Consider the following 23,820-nt stretch of genomic DNA (forward strand, 5'->3'; position numbering starts at 1 on the left):
GCACAGACACACACAGCACAAATAGCACAAACACACAGCACAGATAGCACAGACACACACACACAGCACAGATAGCACAGACACACACACACAGCACAGATACCAGACACACACGCACAGATAGCACAGACACAAACACACAGATAGCATATACACACACACACAGCACAGATAGCACAGACACACACATGCACACACAGATAGCACAGACACACACATGCACACACAGATAGCACAGACACAAACAGCACAGATAGCACAGACACAAACACGCAGCACAGATAGCACAGACACACACATGCAGCCACAGATAGCACAGACACACACAGCACAGATAGCACAGACACAAACACACACAGCACAGATAGCACAGACACACACACAGCACAGATAGCACAGACACAGCACAGACACACACACAGCACAGACACACACACACAGCACAGGTACACACACACAGCACAGACACACACAGCACAGACACACAAGCACAGATAGCACAGAGACAGCACAGATAGCACAGACACACACAGCACAGATAGCACAGACACACACGCACAGATAGCACAGAGACAGCACAGATAGCACAGACACGCACAGCACAGTCACACACACACACATTGCACAGGCACACACACACAGCACAGACACACACACAGCACAAATAGCATAGACACACACACACACAGCACAGATAGCACAGACACACACATGCACACACAGATAGCACAGACACACACATGCACACACAGATAGCACAGACACAAACAGCACAGATGGCACAGACACAAACACGCAGCACAGATAGCACAGACACACACATGCAGGCACAGACAGCACAGACACACACAGCACAGATAGCACAGACACAAACACACACAGCACAGATAGCACAGACACACACACAGCACAGACACAGCACAGACACACACACAGCACAGACACACACACACAGCACAGGTACACACACACAGCACAGATAGCACAGATACACACACAGATAGCACAGACACACACAGCACAGACACACAAGCACAGATAGCACAGAGACAGCACAGATAGCACAGACACACACAGCACAGATAGCACAGACACACACGCACAGATAGCACAGAGACAGCACAGATAGCACAGACACACACAGCACAGTCACACACACACACATTGCACAGGCACACACACACAGCACAGACACACACACAGCACAAATAGCATAGACACACACACACACACAGCACAGATAGCACATACACACACAGCACAGACACTTACTTATTGTGAGGAAACTTCATTTTCTCAGCAGCTCCATGCCTCCCTCCTCCTCCCTCCTGGTGCTGGACCATGCTCTCCTGCCCCTCCCCCTCTTCACGAACAACAGAGTGATGTCATTGAGAGGAGGCCGGTCACATGGTAATGAGGGAAATTGTGAGCTCAGGCATGTGGGTGAGGGTCAGAGGTGTGAATCTTTGTCCTTAGTGTAGGTGTGAATACTATCTCTGTTTTACAGTATTTACAGGAGAGGATCCCTATCTAAAGATTTGGCAGTTAGGCCTAACACCTTAGCTAAGGCCAAATGTTTCCCTGCAAGGGTTATAAACTCCCCTTGTCACTAGGCTACCTTTAATATCACACCAGGGGAGACTTCAAGGTGGCTGGATGGAGAGAGAAAGAAAAGTGACAGTCTCAGAAAAGATGTCCCCTGTGAGTCACCTGATGTAACTGCACAGTTATAGGGTTGTAAAGATAAGGGTCATGGTGTGGCGGTATTATGTAATGGTATCATTGGTAATATCTTTCTGTTTTGTTTAGTGCAGTTTTCATGTAATGTAATCACGGTATGGTGGAAATAGTGTTATAAGAGAACTACGGTATGTATTGAGGCTCTTAATACAGTGTGGGGGGCACTTTCAGGACATTATACTGTGTGTGGAGCACCGATTCTGATAAGGTGGGGGGGGGGGGGGGCGCCGAAAGGGAAGAGGGAGGGCTTTGCACCGGGCCCTGAATGAGATCTCCAGAACTGGGCAATGTATTCCAGATGTGGTCTCACTAGAGCTTTGTACAGCGGAATCCCAATCTTCCTACTGGTTATACCTCTGGCTATACAGTCCAGAATCTGATTAGCTTTCCTTACCACCTGGTGGCACTGGTGACTCATTTTAAACATGCTAGGTATGCTGGCAATAAATGCTTTATTCAAATCCAGTATATAGGAGTAATCAAACTGCAGCAACCCTACAATAATGCTTGTTAACGCAGAAAAATTGCAGGCCTACACTGGGTGCGGAGTTGATGAATCCTGTCCAAAGTGGCTAAGCTGTTCCCATTTTTCTATATCCGTAAATGCAACTTTTAATACATCTGCATGCATTTACCATTTTATTATTGTGGTTAGAGATGAGCATATCACTCGGAAATTTGTTTTGCGAAGTATGCGAATATTTGTGAATTGCATACAAACGAATTTCATTAAAAATAGAGGCAAGCGAACATGTTCGTACAAACATGCCGCTAATTGTTCGTGTTTGCTGATACAAACAATTTTTTCGTTGATCCGAATTGTTAAAACAATAATTTTCAAAGATGCGGACATTTATCTTTTGGTACGCAACTGCGTAATATTTGCAACTGTGTAATGTTCGCAGTTGTGTAAGTATAAGCTAACATGTGCAGTCACTATTGCGGCCACCATGTTTAGCAAATTTGCGAAGCTTCACTCATCTCTAATTGTGGTTATTGTTTCCAATGAACAAAGTATACAATGAAAAGGAAGTTATGAGAAATTATGCAACTTACAAGAAGTAGGAAACAGATGGTTCTGAAAAAGATGGGCGTGGGCTACCAAAATCAACATTAGCCATGTTCTCCATGCTTGGTGAGCGAATAAAAGCCAATGATCCTCTTCGTTCTCCCTGCAGAATGAATAGAGAAAAAAAAAATTAATAGTCCGTTTACACGGACAGGATCTGCAGCAGATTTGATGCTGCAGATGTCAATGTAACAAAATGATGGAACAACATCAAATCTGCGGCAGATCCTGTGCTATGTGTAATGGAGCCTAATAATTTTTAATTGAACAGTGAAACAGTGCAACTAGAAATATAGTAACTGACACTGATGTGGGCCCAGCCCAATAGTAACAGTTTCTTTCGTTCTGCTCCCTCATAGAGGTAGAACAATGAAATGTGAGGTGAAATGGTTACTAGGAAGAGTGTCTGATAGAACTCAATGACTTTTAATGATTTTTAGTATTTTTTGTGGATGCAATAGCACCAGCATGCTGCCCTATTTTGTACTGTATATTTGACAGAATCTGTAATGAAGGCCCTTAACAGAACATCTGAGCCAGATGTGGATGAAGCCTTAAATGGAACCAGTCACCTGCCTGAGGAAGTGTGACTTGGCCCAGTACCTTAAAGATAAATATTATGAAATGGCCACCAACTAGAGAATGTCAAGCACAGCTTATGTTTCAATATTTTTACAAATAATGCATACATTGGTACATGTAAAACAGGTGACCAAAGCTTAAAGGGGTTATGCAGTACTACAAAAACATGGCCACTTTCTTTCAGAGACAACATGACTCGTCTCCAGTTCAGGTGCAGTTTGCAATTAAGCTCCATTCACTTCAATGGATCTGAGCAGAAAAACCCCACCAAAGTTGGAAGAAAGTGGCCATGTTTTTGTAGCGCTGGATAACCCCTTTAACAGCATACGTAGAAAGTGAACATTTGCATGCCCTGATAAATTGGGTAGCATCGCCACTTGTAGTATCAGATTGCATAGAGATACGTAACAGAAAACTAAACCAATATAAACCAAACCAAGCCACCTGTCTTTGTGTGGCATCATGTGATAAGCCACAATTTGTAAATCTGCTTAAGAAAATAAAAAACAAACTAACAATAGGCCTATGACCCAGATGTGTTATCTAAGGAAGGGGAAAAGAGTAATGGGGGGAAGCACGCCATGGTTCCCACTTATGGTGACATACCTTTACAAAGGCCTGTTTCTTGCAATAGTCCTCTCATATGTATAGGTAGTGTTAATCATGTTCACCAGCTCCTCTAAAGAGGGAGTGCATGGTGATTTCCAGTCATTTGTTAGTGCTAATATCCATAATATAAATAATTGGCATAATAAAGGCCTATAGGGTAATAAGATCTTATCCACCCCTATGAGTAACCAATTGTGGGGTCCATTGGAGACGGAAAGGGACTATATCTTCTATGAAAGACTTATACGTGAACCAATTTGGTTGAATTTTCAGACAGGGCCAGAGAGTATGAAATAATTTTCCCTTGCTTCCGCAGCTTCTCCAACATAATACTTATACCACTAGAGATGAACTAGTAGTGTAATATTCAAAAGCTCAAGATTCAATTCGAACGGACCGCAATGTTCGACTATTCGATCGAATATTGAACCCCAAGTCTATAGAAGAACAGTGCTTGTTTCATGGTGACCTCCAATTTGTAGAATTTAGGTTTCCAAGTTCACAATGACACCTCAGAAATTGATGCACACACCCCTGGAATGCAACTGGGACAGCAGGGGAAGCATGCCTGGGTGCACCTAACACACCCAAGTCACAGTATTACGTCACTATCACAGGCTCTCAACAATACACTCCAAACACAATATAACCTCTATGTAAAATGGAATAAATACATGGAAACCTTTATACCTCTACATTATCATGGGCAGAACAAATTTTAAGCAAAAGAATCATTTTCACGCACTCCTTTAAAACACACTGCCTATGACAACCACAGATGGCATAGGCAAGGGGGAAGGGGCTACGTGCTACAACCGCCCAAGATTGCTGGCCTTCTTTCTATCACAGTTTCCGCTACCCTTTTTGACAGCTCAGAGAACCCCTCCTCCTCATTCTCGATTTTTGTTTCATCTGTCCACATCCCAGTCATCCACACAGTGCCAAGATTCTGGACTGGAGGAGCCTCACTCTAACCCTCCTCCCTTCCAAAAGTTACCCACACCCTCATCACACCCTTGCCCACTCCCAGGAGCTCTTCTCAGGTCCCTTACCTGAATTTGATTCTTCGCAAGTACTGCAAGAATCGCAGGAGCTACCTGAGGATTTTGTTTGTACTGATGCTCAAACACTGGAGCATCCTTCATCTCCGGCTGATGGTGGTGTTGAACAGAAACTTGACTGTCAAATGATGAGCGATGATTAATAGACACAGTTGTGAGCAAGCATGGCTGATGGTATGTCCAGTGGGCAGGAGGAGGAGCAGAGTGAGGAAGTGGAAGAGGAGGTAGTGGAGAACAAAGTGAGTGAACCATCGTCTAGCGGGTAAAGCAGTGAGGATATGAAGGCATTCATAGCAACACAAAAGGCAGGAAAAGGCAATAGGGTGGCAAGAGTCCATATGGAGAGGGCTGGATATAGCCAGCAGGGCCGCAGCTCTTCCCCGTTGTAGGATTCTGCATAAAGCCCCCCCTATCGAGGGCAGATGCCAAATTGAGCGTGGGTTGCACACTGTGCCATTCCAAGTTGAATCTGAAAATAGAAACCTAACTACCACTGGCATGAGGCGACACTTTTAAGCCAAGCACTGGACTGAATAGGAGAGAACCAACAGACAACAACCTGCGCCAGTTGCCTCTTCCCCTGTTTTAGGTGCTGGCACTGCAGTCCAGTCCACCAGCCGGGACAAATGCACACATGCTGCATCTGCCCCTTTGTTTATATCTGCTCCACTGTCTTCAGCTTCCCCATTCGCCTGCACCATCACTTCCTGCATCCCTTCAGTTGTCCATATCCAAATCATTTGGTTGCAGGCGGAAGTATGCGTCCACTCAACCACATGAGCAAGCATTTAATGACCACATTTCCAAACAGCTGGACCTAGACATGTTGCCGTTTAGGCTTGTTGAAACTAAGCCCTCCGTTACCTCATGACGGTTGCCTATTCTGTCTCTAGCTGTCACTTCTTTTCCCTCTGTGCCGTCCCTGCCTTGCACATACCTCCCAACCGTCCCGGATTTCGCGGGACAGTCCCGTTTTCGGGGTGCTGTCCCGCGGTCCCGGAACGGCCCCCAGTGTCCCGCATTATATGTGGCCCCAGCGAAAAAAACAATAAACCAGTACCTCACCTGTCCGCCGGTCCCAGCAGCTCCTCTCCCGGCAGAGCGCGCACTCCCGTCATCCTCCGGGGCGGGCAGCGGGATATACAGACACTGACTGTGCCGGAAGTGACCTGCAGCCTCTGTCATGAATCACTTCCGGTACAGTCAGTGTCTGTATACCCCGCTGCCCGCCCCGGAGGATGACGGGAGTGCGCGCTCTGCCGGGAGAGGAGCTGCTGGGGCCGGCGGACAGGTGAGTTACTGGTTTATTGCTTTTTCCGCTGGGGCCACACTAATGGGGGGGGTTGGCTACTCTGTGGGGCACTATATGGGGGATTGGCTACTATGTGGGGCACTATATGGGGGATTGGCTACTATGTGGGGCACTATATGGGGATTGGCTACTATGTGGGGCATATATGGGGGATTGGCTACTATATGGGGGGATTGGCTACTATGTGGGGCACTATATGGGGGATTGGATACTATGTGGGGCACTATATGGGGGATTGGCTACTATGTGGGGCACTATATGGGGGGATTGGCTACTATGTGGGGCATATATGGGGGATTGGCTACTATGTGGGGCACTATATGGGTGCATTGGCTACTATGTGGGGCATATATGGAGGATTGGCTACTATGTGGGGCATATATGGAGGATTGGCTACTATGTGGGGCACTATATGGGGATTGGCTACTATGTGGGGCATATATGGGGGGATTGGCTACTATGTGGGACACTATATGGGGGGATTGGCTACTATGTGGGCATATATGGGGGATTGGCTACTATGTGGGGCACTATATGGGGGCATTGGCTACTATGTGGGGCACTATATGGGGATTGGCTACTATGTAAGGCACTATATGGGGATTGGATACTATGTATGGCACTATATGGGGGATTGGATAATATGTGTGGCACTATATGGGGGCATTGGCTACTATGTGGGGCACTATATGGGGGCATTGGCTACTATGTGGGGCACTATATGGGGGCATTGGCTACTATGTGGGGCACTATATGGGGGCATTGGCTACTATGTGGGGCATATATGAGGGGATTGGCTACTATGTGGGGCACTATATGGGGGATTGGCTACTATGTGGGGCACTATAATGGGGGATTGGATACTATGTGGGGTACTATATGGGGGGATTGGCTACTATGTGGGGCACTATATGGGGGATTGGATACTATGTGGGGCACTATATGGGGGATTGGATACTATGTGGGGCACTATATGGGGCATTGGCTACTATGTGGGGCACTATATGGGGGATTGGATACTATGTGGGGCACTCTATGGGGGCATTGGCTACTATGTGGGGCACTATAATGGGGGATTGGATACTGTATAGGGCACTATTCAGTCAGCAGCATGTGGTGACTGTAGGGGAGTGGCTATGGAGGGTTGCTATGGGGGCGTGGCTATGGAGGGTTGCTATGGGGGCGTGGCTATGGGGGCGTGGCTATGGGGACCGAGGCGCACATGTCCCTCTTTGCTCTTTGCAAAAGTTGGGAGGTATGCTTGCAGCAGCAAGTGTCCCATAAAATCAGACAGGCCCTGAGTAACACGTTTAATGCAAAGATCCACTTGACCACCGACACGTGGACAAGCACTTATGGCCATGGAATCCTATATTTCCCTGACAGCACACTGGGTGAATTTTGTGGAGGCACCCCCGCCCAAGATTGTGGGCCCTGGTTCTGTCTGAATTTCTGCAACCCTTTTAGACAGCTCAGAGAACCCCTCCTCCTCATGCGCCATTGAGCTAGAAGAAGCAAAGCACCTCAGAGGTTCTGCACGCCATAACGCAGCAGACCTAACGGTGGCTCTTGATACTGCAGCTAGGACCAGGCATGGTCATGTGTGATAATGTCCATAACCTAGTGGCGGTTCAGGTGCTTGGAGTTCTACCACAGCGTGCACTTAAACTCAACATACTTTGTATTGGACAGTGTTTGCGAGCAGCAGAAAGCATTAATGGAGTATCAGCTCCAAAACCCCTGTGTGCCTCTCACTCAGCTTCCGCAGTTCGCTACCTATGAGTGGCCATGGATATCTGACATATCCGAGTTGTTACGCATCTGGATGGTGAGCTGCGATGGCGCTATTGTGATCTTGTGAAATACCTGGGCTGGCAACATGCAAAATTTCTAAGGAAGAGCAAGCACTAATAACCTGAAAAAGATATCAACAGAAACAATAAACAAGATGAAAAACAATTAACTGAACCTCCAAAATAACTTGTACTATACTATAACACCAGACAGGCCCTGAGTAACACGGTTAATGCAAAGGTATCCAAAATAACTCGTACTATACTATAAAACTTTATTAGGGTGCCTTCACACATACCGTATCGCTGCGTTTTTACCGCTGTGTTTTTATCGCTGCGTTTTGCTGCGTTTTTTTACATGTGCGTTTTGATTTTCACATGATTTTCATGTGAAAATCAAAACTCGCATGTAAAAATCACACCAAAAACGCAGCGATAAAAATGCAGCATTAAAAACGCAGCAGTAAAAACGCAGCGATGAAGCTACCCTTAAACAGAATGCAGAGACAAAACCTCTAAAATACACAAAACACCCCACTGACCATGATGCGGGCTAGTGTGACCTGACACCCCCTCCCAAACAAAGGGAATATATGGAGTCTCAAATGACAGCCAGAACAGAACACACTACACAATATAACCAGATGATAATGAAACTTCTCTAAATATACAAGATAGAAACACAAACCGATGAACATAATGAACATATTGAAACTAAGAGAAATGAAATAGAAACAATAAGGCTGTCACATGGAGAGAGGGTTAGGACAAAACACCCCTGACCTACTCTCTGTGTGGTCAAAGAATCTATCCTCACTACAAGAGAATGAGTGGTGTATGGAGGAGGTCGGGATTGGAGAAGGCGTAACAGAGCTTTACACTCATGTCAGCTTCTCAGTGACAATAGCGGGAAAAGGAGAAAGAGGCTGTAGGATATACTGCAGAAGGTTGAACTCAAGTTGGGTCCATTCAATTTGTTCAGTGCAGATAAGGCCAAGAGTAGATAGAAAAGATGGTGATTCATCTTTCTGGTGGGGGCAGCAAAATCATGCCAATTTAGAGTCTGGCACACATGGCTTACTTCATGTTGGGCTGCCTTTCCCATGACAAACGTTACCAACATTATAGAGGTAAAAAAAATACTGGATGTTCGCAATCCCCAAAGGAGTATAAGGATAATGTATCCTCTCTTATTCTTGTTGATGTTATACCTAAAGGAACAGCTTCAGAACATGATGAAAAACTTCACAGCTAACATCGCTGGCGGCAGAGAGGAGAGTTCCAGACAGAGTTTGTGAACATCCAGCTGGTCCACAGAGAGGGTATTAAGCGCAGCTGGGGGCATTGTCACAGATAAGTGTAGCTGCCTGTTAAATGACAGTGCTGACAGGCTGACGTTTATCAAAATGAACAGCCACTGGATTCACCTAGACTTTGCTTCTGCAACGGTGGAAAGCAGCAAAATATGAAGAGCCATGTGTCTTCTCAAGCTCTGACAGACAATTCCTATGCGCCCCTATCAACCCAACAAAGTGTATGAAGTGCATGGTTGTTTAGCTCATATCTTCCTCCTCCACCACCGTCTTAATGGGACATTAAAAAAGAATTTTAAGGCTGGACAACACAAGACTCGGTGGCAGCCGATACGTAGAAGAGTCTTATTTTCTTAACACACCGAAACTAGGCCAAGCCTGCCGAACACTGTATATATCTAAAATTTTACGTATGCCTGCCGGTGAGACGTGAGAGGTGTTTTTTTATTTTTATAAAACCTGGCTTAGAGCCAAAAAAAGAAAAAAATGCAACTGTATAACACCGGAACTAGGGCAAACCAGACACACACCAGATATATCTGAAGTTTTACGTATGCCTGCCGGCAAGACATAAGAGGCTCTTTTTTTATTTGGCTCTGCGCCAGGTTTAACACTGCGACCGTTACTATCACAATGGAACTAGGCCAAGCTAGGCACACACAATGGATATATCTGAAGTATTACGTATGCCTTCCAGCGATATGTGCGAGGTGTTTTTTTATTTTTCTTAAACCTGGCATAGAGCCAAATAAAACACTGCAACCATTGCTATCACGCCAGAACTAGGCCAATCCTGGCACACACTGAATATATCTGGAGTTTTACGTATGCCTGTTGTCGATGCATGCAAGGTGTTTTACTTTTAATAGGCCCAGAGGTCTATGCAGGAGAATTCTAAGCTGCATGCCTGCCTGTCTAACTAGCTGATATGCTGCTATTTTATGCACTGTATATGCGGATGTACAGTATATGCTGTGCTGTGTAGTAGCCTTAACAAGGGCTTCTGGGGTCTTTCCTACCTCCAATCTGATAAGATGCTCACTGTCCCTAATGCAATCTCTTTATCCAACACTACTTGCAACACTTACTCTAGGAGCAAGTAGATTAACTGCAGCCAACACAGTGATCAGATGCCTGGCTCTCTGTGAGAATGAGCTGTAGATGCAGTGGTAGCCAGCCTATTCACAGGGAATCACAAGATGTATACTGTGTATACTTGTAGCCCTAACAAGGGCTTTTGGGGTCTTTCCAGCCTAAAATCAGCTAAATCCTCACTCTCCCTGCTCCAGCCTCTTTCCCTGACTAGCTGCAAGATGGCATCTGCCGACGAGCAGGAAATGCCAAGTTCTCTGAAGATCACATGAGTAAGCCAACCAATGAATGTAGACGCTATTCTTGCCATGCCAGCTTGCTCCTAGGGCCTGTCAAATCCCCCTGCATAGATACTGGTCCAAAAAAAGCACCAGGGAAGGTGGGAAAGGAAACAAACTTTTACTGCATTTTCGGTCACATGCTGAATTGAAATTTCGAATAGTGAGGTATTCAACTAAATAGCTACTATGATCAAGTACTTCTCGCTCATCTCTACAAAAAAAATAGGATTGCAGGAAAACCAGTGCTTCCTCAGCAGGTTAGTTAAAATAAATTGATTAAAAATGAGTATTTCGAATAGTGAAGTATTTGATTGAGTACTACTCGCTCATCTCTAGATATAACCTGAGAGGCACTGGATATAACTGTTTATTGTTGTGTTTATTCTGTCTCTAAATGGGTCTGATTGGGGGAAAGGTGAAGGGGGCTGAAATTTTGCACCAGGGCCCAAAAAACCTTTAGCTATGCCCCTTATTACAATATTATTTTCTTTTATAAATTATCTTTAGAATCTGCATTAGAATGCCTACAGGTACATAACAGCAGGTTTGTATGTACAATATGACAGTAAATAAAATCAAGTAATAAGAACATTTGATTTAGTAGGTTAAACCAAGGGAGGGGACAAATGGATACATTTTAAATTTCTACATATGTAATAATGTTATTTTGTTAAAAGAACTTTTCGAAGCCCATTTTCAAGCCGTAGGGCAGCTTTACACACAACAGATCCCTGCTAAAATTTTGCAGCGAGATCAGTTACGCTCCACAGTCCAGTCAGTTCCTATGTGAATACATACAGCTGAACAACGCACTGATTGGCTGAGCGGGAGAGCAGGAAGCTGGGGGCCCATGCAGCAAGCAAGAGCAAGGATGGGTAATGTATGCGCTGGCAGCGTGTGGGTTAAGGGGGCGAGTGATTTACATACTCGCAACGGTCTGAAAGATCCACTGAAAGTATGTTTTCATATAGGAACTGACAGGACCTTGGATCGTAACAGACCTCACAACGAGATTCCCGCTGTGATACCTTGTGTGTGAAGCTGCCCCTACACTGTTTTTGCTGTGACCAGATACTGAGGGACTCTGGAGCTGGAGATAGGACCTTTTTTTCTCCAGGCAGAAGGAATGCCAGTTTTTTTATGGGTTTTTCCTGATTTATAAATGTCACTTTTCAAGACTAAACACATTTTTTTTTAAATCTTTCTTCATAATTAAGATCCTAAAATGCCCTTCTTTCAGTTTAGTTGCGTGCCTTTGTAGCTTTTCCACTATATTCTTTCTGATGAACTGGTGCCCAAAACTGAACAACATACTCCAGAAAAGGCAGCACCATAGCTTTATAAAATGGTTACCTCTCTGTCCCGAGAGGCCATACCTGTTATAACGAACGACAATATCCTGTTGGCCTTACAAGCAGCTTGCTATTCTTCCTGAGGACACTGTGGACGCAGTGAAACATGATGAAGGGGCTAAAGGCAGATTTTAAATAGCAACAGCACACTGCTCCACCATATTCAGTTACATAGACCTGGTTTGGTCCTGCTGCATATGGTACAGTAGCAGTTTGACTGTTGTGTTCTAAACATTTTCTTTCTACCACTTGATACACAGATTTTATTTGTATGTAAGATTAAAAGTTACATTATAATTAGGTCCCTTTATAAGGGGCGTTTGTCCCCAGGCATTTAGCCTGAGGTATTGGAAGTATAAAGAAATTAAAATCTCTGCTACGTATTGGCTGCCAACATGCCTCAGAAAAAAATTATAAGTGTACTGTAAAAGTCAGTCTTTGCTCAGTTCCTGTTAGCGAAAAGTTGTCGCAATACACATTATTGCGCTCTGTGCATGGTTAAAAAAATAAAGACTTTGTTACATATCTGCTGCCATCAAACGTCAAACCGGGTTGAGCCTTCCATAAATTGAATTTGAGTCCCTCTAGGTGAACACTCCAAAAATTGAAAATTGGAGTTTGCTGGTGTGAAACCAGCATTAACACAGCACATATTGTAGGTATTCATCAATATAAAAAAAAAAGAAAAATAAGAACTTTTAAAGATATTTTCATACCTCTGCAACATAACTTATAGCATCCTTCATATTCAGCTCATGGAAAACATTGAGAATGCGATCTTGTGTTTTTTGGGCTGATTTTCTCATGAATATTTTGCTGAGAAATTTTGCATCAAAACTTGCAATCCTAGAGAAAAAAAAATAAATAAATGCGAGAATAGAATCTAAAGAAAATAAATGTTAAAAATGTGACAGCCTTTTTTTCCCGTGTATACTATGTCTGGTTTGCACACTGTCACCTCGTTCTGGAGTGCTGCTCTGCCATATTGTCTTTAGCTTTCTTTTTAAGAAAGGATGGGGCAAGGTAGCCATGCATCAGCTTTATCTATTGCAGTTTGGTCAGAGATGGAACCCCCATGACTATCACAAATGATGGCATTAAATGTCTCAGAAATAAACAGCTTATGATGCACTAATGCCTAGTATGGGGCCTAGAGTTGGTACTTAGTAGAGTTTGATCAGAGAAGAGCACCAAAGAAAGAATCTCAGAAATGCACATCTCACCTGTAAAATATAGTAATCTGTTATGACCTCCATGAAAAGGCATTCTCCATGTAACACAGCATAAATTAGCCAAGTAAATTAGGTGCTATGTGCTGCTCGTGTAATAAGGTAGAGGAGTTAACGTATAGGCTCTATTGCCTAGTCTTGTGTAGACAGTATACTATGTGCCTACAAGTTACTACACACACACAAACACCTCATTGCTTAGGCAACAGTGCCACCTATTGACTTTCCTAGATTACTTCTACTGTAAAGTTTTACATAGAAGTGCCTATATAAACACACAGTTATAGGAAGTCAGTTGAGTATGAGAAGAGACTAAGGGAGGGAGAAAGCCTGAGGAGTGACAGACAGGAGAGCTGTAGGAGCTTAGAGGTTCTCTCTCTCTCTTAAGGCTACGTGCACACAGAGCAAAAATGGTGGCATTCCGCCAGCCTCCCTGTCTTAATGACAGTCTATGGGAGGCTCGTGCGCCTCCTCTCTCTACACTGAAGAATAAACATGTCATTATGAGGCTGGCGGCTCCGCCGCGAAATACTACTACTTTTGCTCCGTGTGCACATAGCCTAAGGGCGGGTTCACACTACGGAATTCCGTTGTACAACGGCCGTGATTTACGAAAGTATACGTTGTGTGAACATAGCCTTAACATGTGTTCTTAAAACATGGAGGATATAAGAGAAAGTAACAAAGAGAACATAAAGGCTAGCAAAGCAATGCATATAAGAACACATTAACACATAAGCTGAAGTTGTTGCATATTCTTCAACAAAAACCAGGTCACGTCAAATCAGTGTCCTAAAGAGCAGAAGTCCACAACATAGAAGAAAGGGTCAAACCGAGTAAATGCACAAGACCACCAGACGACTTGATCGCAAGAAAGGTAAGAATGCCTTCATCTGTTTAAACAAGGAGCAGGTAGGGGACATGGAACCGACATCATCTCTGATTGGGCCAGCATTTCTGACCTCCGACGGGCTGAATGGCAATGCTTGTCAGCGAGTCCAGATGCCTTCCTACTCTCTAGTAGCATCACCTGTACTTTTAAAGAGGAACAACCTTAGGGCCCTATTCCACGGAACGATTATCGTCTGTATTCGGCCGATATCGTCCGTTACAGCCGGTAATCAACCCGTGGAATAGAAGGCAACGATCAGCCGACATCGTTTATGTTGTTTGCTTTTCAACATGTTGAAAAACAAACGACTGATACAGTAACGATCTGCTGCCGTCGCTCCATGGAATTGGAGCGGCGCCAGCAGACGCTGCTGTATGCTATGGCCTGCCCGGACGATCTAGCGATCACCCGGGCAGCCCCCCCCCTCGCAGCTCTCCCCGGCCCTCCCCAGACTCATTTGCTCGTTGCTGCCACATGGAATAGCAGCATCAGTGAGCGGGGAACGAGGAGCAAATGAGCGCTGAGAGCGTTCGTTTGCTCCTCAAGTCGGCCCGTGGAATAGGGCTTTTAGAAAACTAAAGGAGGTATCTCGGCCACCTCAGGACAGTGACTTCAGTACTAGTGATGCACTTCAGCAACAAAACTGCTCCACACAGGTGACCTATTCAATGCAACCAGGATTAAGAGCAAAAGAGACTGTATTATAAAGGGTTTCAAGACTTTCAGTAAAAACTTCAGCTGCACCCTCTTGTCCCCATCTCACAGTGTCTGGTTTCGATTGCACTAAGGGTCCTATTACACTAGCGATTTTTAACGATTAACGACTAACGATAAACCATCTTAAACGATATTGTTTATTGTTAGCCTGAAATCGTTCCCCATATTACACAGAACGATAATCGTTAGTTATGATCGTTACTACAATCGTTTATTCCTTCTGATCCCAGAAAAACAATGAACAATGTGCTATTAAACTGAACGATTAGTGAAAAAATGCGGAACTTGAGCGAACAAATGTGGAATTACAGCAAACGATTAGCGAACGATTAACGATAATTTTAGGTTCAGATCTATATCAACGACATACGAACAATTTTTTCGATCGTTGCCTGCAATTACACAGAACGATTATCATTTAAATCTGAACGATTTAACGATTTTTTGCACGATAATCGTCCCGTGTAATAGGGCGCTTACACTATCTTGGATGAATCCACAATCTACTGGTCGGACAGAGTATCCAGGTGTGCCCAAAGGGGAAACGACATCAGGGTAGACCCCTAACCTCTGTAGTGACCCAAGGAGTAGTATGGGAGCCACTGACCTGTGAAGCCCTTGGCCTGACAGTGACCTCTTGCTGTGGAGCACCACAAGTCCCAACTAGCCCACAGGTGTATCTCCTCCCATAGCTTATCTCCCTTGTCTGAGCTATTCCCTAATGGTGGTTTACACGGAACGATGTATCGTTCGAATTTGCTAGATAACGGTCGAATTGGAATGATAATTGTACGTGTAAATGCAGCGAACGATCAAGCGACGAGCGAAAAATCGTTCATTTTGATCTTTCAACAAGTTCTCAAATTGTTGTTGATCGTTTGCAAAAAATTCGCAGATTGTTCAGTGTAAACAGTCTTTGAACGATTTCACCTATGTGTGAGATAGGCTTAAGCGATCGCAAAACGATCGCAAAACGAATATTCCGTACGATGTAACGTTCCGTCTAAACACCGATCGTTATAAAAAAAAATTGTTCATTGAAAATCGTTAATCGTGCGATTGGGCGAATTATCGCTCCGTGTAAAACCACCATAACCCCCTTCCTGGGCTCCTAAAGCATAAAAATCACCACATGCTGATGTTTTAGTAGCCATTGAACAGAAATATTAAATATATTTTCAGGTTACTTACTTATCTCTCATGTAATTGTGTCCAATTTGCCCAGAGACATCTTCAATTGCCGAGCAGATGTGATCAAATGCCTTGCACAAACACAAGGAAAATCACATTAGCAACTCTTAGGATAATTTTAAGTGTAAACTTTACAGTTGGGGGCTAGGTTCACACTATGTAACTGTGCGGCTGTATTTTTTATGCGGCTGTAAATGTGCGGATGAAACTCCGGCCGTGGGAAAAAATAGACATGCGGCTCAAAACATACGGTCATTTACTTGGAAATCTGGTTCAACTAAAAATAACAAATCAAATCTTAAGAAAGTGATGCAAACACCTCTGGATGCATCTGGGAAAGCAGGGAACACAGTTTACATGAATTGCTATTACCGGGGTTTGCGATCCTCTGCACTAATGCCGATGTCTCTCATGGTTAATCTATTAAAATAATAAAACACATTTTCGTTGTAATAAAGTGCCTTTCGTTGTTCACTAATTAAATTTAAACTAATCCATCATTTTGCAATTAAATGTACTGTTAAAATAAATAGATATATAAATAAATGTATATTTATATATATATTTATTTTTTGACAGTATATTTAATTGCACAATGATGGATTCGTTAGAATTAAATTATTGACCAACGAAACTGAATTTATTTCATCGAAAATGTGTTTTATTAATTAAATATTAATTAGTACAGGAAGCTCCATAAGCCGTTAATTCATATGCCGGCAATAGAGCTTTCTGTACTAATCATCACTTTACTTTAATGAAAACATCAAATGTTTCTTCTAATTATGTTATCACAATAGCATTATTAGAAGAAACATTTAGAATTATATGTGCGCTCAGCTGATTGGCTGATCGGCTGAGCGCACATATAATGAGCCGGTCCGCAGCACAGTGACTTCATTGTGCTGCGGACCAGCGAAGAGGACACATAAGGGTGAGTATAGAGCTCTCCCCACCCCCTCCCCAGCACTGCACCCCTCCCAGCAAGGAAGGGGGGGTCAGTTAACCCCTTTCTTGCTGGGATGGGTGCAGTCTGACATCAGTCTGGCCCCCAAGGGGTTAAGGGGGATGCAATACATCCTCCCTTAACCCCTTGGGGGCCAGACTGTAAGCAGCGATCTGTAAAGATGCTGCATACTGTAAGGTGCACAACACCGCTCACAGTGATGGGTGTTGTGCTCCTGTTTGTGTGTTTTTTGTGTGTTTCTCCCTTTTTGTTTTTCAGATATCGGTATTCTGTGGATTACGTCGGATTACGTGGACTACGTCGATGACCAGCGTTTTTTTTATGTTTTTTTTTTATAAAATGGTCAATGAGGGGTGTGGGGGTGTTTTTATTTGAATAAAAAAATTTTTTAACTTGTGTCTTGTCTTTATTTCTTTACTTTATAGACTTAGTAGTGGAAGCCGTCTAATAGACGGAATCCATTACTAAGTTGGGGCCTAGTGTTAGCCGGTATAAAATGGCTAACACTAACCCCCTATTATTACCCCAGTACCCAATGCCACCAGGGGTACTGGGAAGAGCCGGGTGCCAGTGGTCCCGGAGCGTCAAAATTGGCGCTCCTGGACCGGGCGGCAGCAGGCTGGTAAGATTTAGGCTGGGGAGGGCCTAAACCAATGGCTCTTCCCACCCTGGTGTTACCAGGCTGCTGTCATTTGGTTTTTAACCCGGCTGGTTATAAAAATAGGGGGGACCCTATGCGTTTTTTTTTTATTATTTTTTTATTATTTTTTTTTAACGCATAGGGTCCCCGCTAATTATATGTGCGCTGAGCCGATCAGCCAATCAGCTGAGCGCACATATAATTCTAAATGTTTCTTCTAATAATGCTATTGTGATAACATAATTAGAAGAAACATTTGATGTTTTCATTAAAGTAAAGTGATGATTAGTACAGAATGCTCTTTTGCCGGCAATTTGAATTAACGGCTTACTGGAGCTTCCTGTACTAATTAATATTTAATTAATAAAACACATTTTCGATTAAATAAATTCAGTTTCGTTGTTCAATAATTTAATTCTAACGAATCCATCATTTTGAAATTAAATATACTGTTAAAAAATAAATATATATATATAAATATACATTTATTTATATATCTATTTATTTTAACAGTATATTTAATTGCAAAATGATGGATTCGTTTAAATTTAATTATTGAACAACGAAAGGGACTTTATTACAACGAAAATGTGTTTTATTATTTTACTAGATTAACCATGAGAGACATCGGCATTACTGCAGAGGATCGCAAACCCCGGTAATAGCAATTCATGTAAACTGTGTTCCCTGCTTTCCCAGATGCATCCAGAGGTGTTTGCATCACTTTCTTAAGATTTTATTTGTTATTTTTAGTTGAACCAGATTTCCAAGTAAATGACCGTATGTTTTGAGCCGCATGTCTATTTTTTCCCAGCCGCACAGTTACATAGTGTGAACTTAGCCTTAAGGCACTATTAAAAATGTGACAGTTAATGATATAGAGGGATGACATCACTATTGTAAGGTAATTCTTTAGGGTTTAGAATTTTGTAATTTAATACATTAAAGTGACACTGTCATCTCCTTTTTGCATTATGACTTCTCTACACAGGTGAAAATGGTAAATGTAGCAGTTTTCATACCCTATTTTATATCATACATCATGGTGCTTGTTCCAGTAAAAAGTGATCTTTTACCATCTGCAGATTGTGCTATATGGGATTGAAAAAGTGCTGTATACTTTCTCTCCCAGGAAGATACAATAGGACAAAAAATATATATCTTTAAAAAGGGATACAAATAAACACTACAACTGCATATATAGTGTGCTTTGGCATTGGTGTAAATGAGAGTCAAAGTGTCAGAACTAGAACGCAGCACTACTCCATACAGGACTTGCGATGTAAGTAAATTTATATATATATATATATATATATATATATATATATATATATATATATATATGAAATTGGTTGCTCTAATACTTACTCTTCCATGCAGTTTCTCATTCAGTTTACGTTCATGATGTTCACTCCTCTTCACTTTCAGCCACTGTACCAGCGGTTTAATGGTTAATCCCTGTTTAGAATCGATAAAGATTACAATAAGGTCTTGTCTTGTATAAGAATAACGTGAATATAGAACACTGCACTTTACAAAAAAAAAATCTAAGAAAGAATGATTTGCTCAAGTAAAATATCTGTCTTTGCAGCAACTTTTTTCTATGAAACCAAAGGGGCAGTGGATGATTAAATGGTAAGAGTCACTGATAGAGAAGGATCTGGGTATGCTTGCAGATAATAGACTACAGAACAGCACACAATGTCAGTCAGCGGCTTCTAAGGCCAGCAGGATATTGTCATGCATTAAAACAGGCATGGACTCTCGGGACAGGTATATAATATTACCGCTTTATAAAGCTTTGGTGCGGCCCCATCTGGAGTATGCTGTCCAGTTATGGAATCCGATTCATAAAAAGGATGTTCTAGAGCTGGAGAGGGTACAAAGACGGACAACTAAACTAATAAGGGGAATAGAACATCTTAGTTATGAGGAGAGATTAAAAGAATTAAAGTTGTTTAGTCTCAAGAAGAGACATTTAAGGGGAGATATGATTAATTTATTTAAAATATATAAATGGCCCCTACAAGAAATATGGGGAAAAGATGTTCCAGGTAAAACCCCCTCAAAGGACAAGGGGGCATTGCCCCCACATGGAGAAAAAAGGGTTCAATCTCCGGAGGTGACAAGCCTTCTTTACTATCAGAACAGTAAATCTGTGGAACAGTCTACCCCAGGATCTGGTCACAGCAAAAACAGTGGAGTGCTTCAAAACAGGCTTAGACAAGTTCTTAGACCAAAATAACATTAATGCATATGTATAGAATCCAGCCATCATCCATCCCCTTTCCCTCCATCCATCCCCTCCTTGTATATCCCCCTTCCCTGCATCCATCCCCTCCTTGGTTGAACTTCATGGACAGGTGTCTTTTTTCAACCATATTAACTATGTAACTATATACTATGTAACTATGTAAATGTAAGGTGTAATTGCTAAAAAGGGAGGATGCAGGAGGACCACCAGGGATCCAGGTTGGGACTTAAGGCCCTATTACACAAAACTATTATTGGCCGCATTCGGCCGATATTGGCCATTATGGCCAATAATCGTCCTGTGTAGTAGAACACAACAACCAGCCGACATAAATGATGTTGGCTGATCATTGTAGTCGACAAATCACTCATATAGCAGCGATATGCTGCCTTTGCGCCGTGGAATAGGAGCGGTATGCCCCCCCACACCTCTCCCCCCCCCCCCTCACCCGCCGTGTGTAATAGCAGCGGCAGAGAGCGGGGAACGAGAAGCAAATAAGCTCTGACAGCGCTCGTTTGCTCCTCACAGTGGCCCTGTATAATAGAAGCTTTAGATAACATTATGCAGAGGTTTCTAATGTTGTGGCTGATCACCCTACAGTATACTCTAAAGCAGATGTGCATTGTTTTATAATAAATATTTTAACATTTTCCTGTATGGCAACCAAAATGAACCCAACTTTGGCACACAGGCGGGAGTCTCTGTTTGATTTCTGCTCATGCTCTGCTGTAGGGCTGTAAGCATGGTTGCCTGTGCAGGCAGCATCTCCAAACTATATGGGGGTTTAATGTCCCTTTGGTGTTGTGCTGTGGTATGCTGAGGGGTTGTGTTGCTAGGTGGTGTAGTGCAACCTCAGGGCTCACCTTTTAAAACCTTCCTGTCACAGTGGGGTCCAAGGGTGCTGGGGCCCTTGTCTTCTTCAGCATACACACAGGGACATATATTTTTTTTAATAAAAGTCTTAACACGATAGTGGTGAAAATATATTAAGACTTTACTCGAAGGATAACTTGGTACACTAAAAGGTAAGGACTTCTTGTAGCTTGATCAGTATACCTAGTGAGGGTGATCCCATGGATGACACAGAGAGACCTGTTCCAGTGACTTTATAGCTTTTAGCCTTTCCCAGAAGTGGAGGCGGGAGCATTCAGCGGGGGATGAGGAAAAGTCAGATGAGGACACCAGGTGAGGTATAAATAGGATCTTTAATATGATCTTTTAAGGGTCTTTAGTAGTGCAGTTAGTATGATGGCATTATCACGCTGCCTGCACTTGTATGTGACACTGTCAGCTACAGCTGATGATTTGTAGGTCACAGGCCTATTTCAGCTACAGTGGAGATTGGGGAGCTGGCGGTTATCTTCTCTTTGTGACTGGGGATCTAAAGCATGTAGCCCTGAAATCCCAGAGTGAGGGATGCCATGGAATATGGACAGGTTGTGTGGCTATGGGCCACCTGGGAGCCCTGGACATACATCCTGACAGTCAATATTAAAGAGAATGTACCATCAGCCTAGTGACGCGCCTTCATTAGAATCGACAAGGCCAAGTTACCAAGGGAAGGGGATATCATGACACTGGGGGCGCCGGGCCCCCTCCAGCGCATAGAGCATACTGGTGCACAAGAAAAAAATTATGTCAAGCACAGGAACTAGGTGGCGCTTTAAAAGAAAAAAAAAGACTGTGGCACAGATCACCATGCCAAGGTACTGCAAATTTTTTTTGCACATACATCTGATGGTACATTCAGTTTAAGGAATATTCTGACATTGTATACATGTACACATGCACACAAATAGAGATACACAAAAATGCAGACACAACACACATACATCTAATCATACAAACACACACAAATAGACACATGACAGATACAAAACATAACACCTATACAAGCAGATTACATATATAAACATCTATTAAGACAGGACAAAGAGTGTGTGAGCTCAATCCACATAGGAGATGTAAATTGGTAAAAATAATTGGAAAAAAGAAAGAAATAGAAATACTCTGGGTGTACTACCTGGCTCTTGTACTGCTAGAACCAAGTGTAATGTATATACAGCATATAGAAATTGTAGGCTCTCTAGAAGTTTTCTATAGATTTTACTTAAAATGTATGCAATATGCATGTAGACTATACATATAAGTATATACACTAAAGAGATAGTTTTAATACATACAGTCCATATGTTTATATGTAGTGTCTACATGCATACTGCATACATTTTAAATAAAATCTATAGAAAACTTCTAGAGATCCTACCATCTCTCTCTCTATATAAAGATCTATAGAATTACACATTACTTAATATACACTATATACATAATAGATGTGTGTGCGTGAACACACACACACACATACACATTACATAGGCACAAACATGAAAACACACAAGCAGATTACACACACAGGCTATGCTCACACAACATTTTTTCAGCTCTGTTTAAAATGACGCCTCTCATTTTGAGTCTAAAATAACGGACGTTTTTTAACAGCCTGGCCTCCCCTTAGTGCAATGACTGGTTTTTGTACATTATTCTAGTTTGGGGTTACTAATTGGCCTTTGGGTGTGGCTTAATTGAAAAGTCCATTGAATTTAATAGTAAAAACGGAGAAAGAACAGTGACAAAAGAAAAATTGTGTGCAAATAATGTTCATTATTTTGATGTCTGTGGTAAAAACGTCCGTTATCCAATGCATTGTGTGCATCGGACGTCCGTCTTCCCATTGACTTCAATGCATTGCCATTGCAGTCAGTTAAATCGCGGCAAAAATGGAAGTTATTTTAAATATCAAAATTGGCCGCCTTTTCTCTATTTTTGACATTGTGTGAACATAGCCACAGGCACACAAACAAATACATGATAAAGATGTTCAAACACACACAGATGACAAAGATACACAGAAAGAAACATAGACCAGCACTACCTTAATTTACACGTAGCGGCCAAAATGCTCCCAATCCGCTGCATTTTTAGAAGCCAGAGCAATGTATGGAGATACAGGGTGGTGCTCAGCAATAACAGATAGTAGATACTGGGTAACAATCCAACGAATGAAGTACATAGAGCTCCCCAGTGGCCCAGTCCGAACCTGTACATGTATATATCTGGGTGATACCCTGATCAAAGCACTTTATTTGTAATAGGTAACTTGGGTTACAACATATTCCTAATTAATCCAGTGATGACGAAATTAATATGCTCATAAAAGCTGGTGATTTTAACTGTGGCGTTAGGCATATTCTTTATTCAGCTAATAGGATCAACCCTACCCCTTGTTTAACCCTAGACCACCAAAATTAGTGACATTGTAGGCAAAGCCTCCACTGCCTTAATTAGCTTAAAGGGAACCTGTCACCTGGCATTCCGACGCTGAGCCTGCCCAACCCTTTGGTGCAGCCCCGGATACTAACCCTTTGCTGCAAGTCCCACTCCTAAAGCCGGTCCCGGAACAGAGATATCGCCGTCAGCAGCCGTGCGCGTGCGCTCCAGTGATGAGTCCGACGCCCATAGAGAATGATGGCTACAGTCATTCTCTATGGGCATCATACTCATCTCATGTTATTTGCATACAGCGCGTGCTCACCTTCCGGCGCCGATATCTCCGTCCGGGGACCAGGTCCAGGCGCGGGACCTGCAGCAAAGGGTAAGTATCCGGGGCTGCACTGGGGGGCTCGGGCGGGCTCAGCGTCGGAATGCCGGGTGACAGGTTCCCTTTAA

The 23,820-nt window shown here is 43.0% G+C and overlaps 1 protein-coding gene across 1 annotated transcript in view; it reads right to left on the bottom strand.

The window, feature by feature from the left end:
* SLC9A3 (solute carrier family 9 member A3) overlaps nt 1–23,820 on the bottom strand; it is a 117,077-nt gene that overhangs the window by 35,951 nt on the left and 57,306 nt on the right. The window contains exons 8-11 of the mRNA XM_069960376.1: nt 19,209–19,298; nt 16,234–16,304; nt 12,921–13,050; nt 2,797–2,912 (exon numbers count right to left, since the gene is read on the bottom strand). Of these exons, the coding sequence (XP_069816477.1) occupies nt 2,797–2,912; nt 12,921–13,050; nt 16,234–16,304; nt 19,209–19,298 (407 nt within the window). The remainder of the gene's footprint in view (nt 1–2,796; nt 2,913–12,920; nt 13,051–16,233; nt 16,305–19,208; nt 19,299–23,820) is intronic.

This window comes from Dendropsophus ebraccatus, chromosome 2, assembly GCF_027789765.1.
Source record: "Dendropsophus ebraccatus isolate aDenEbr1 chromosome 2, aDenEbr1.pat, whole genome shotgun sequence".
NCBI lineage: Eukaryota > Metazoa > Chordata > Amphibia > Anura > Hylidae > Dendropsophus > Dendropsophus ebraccatus.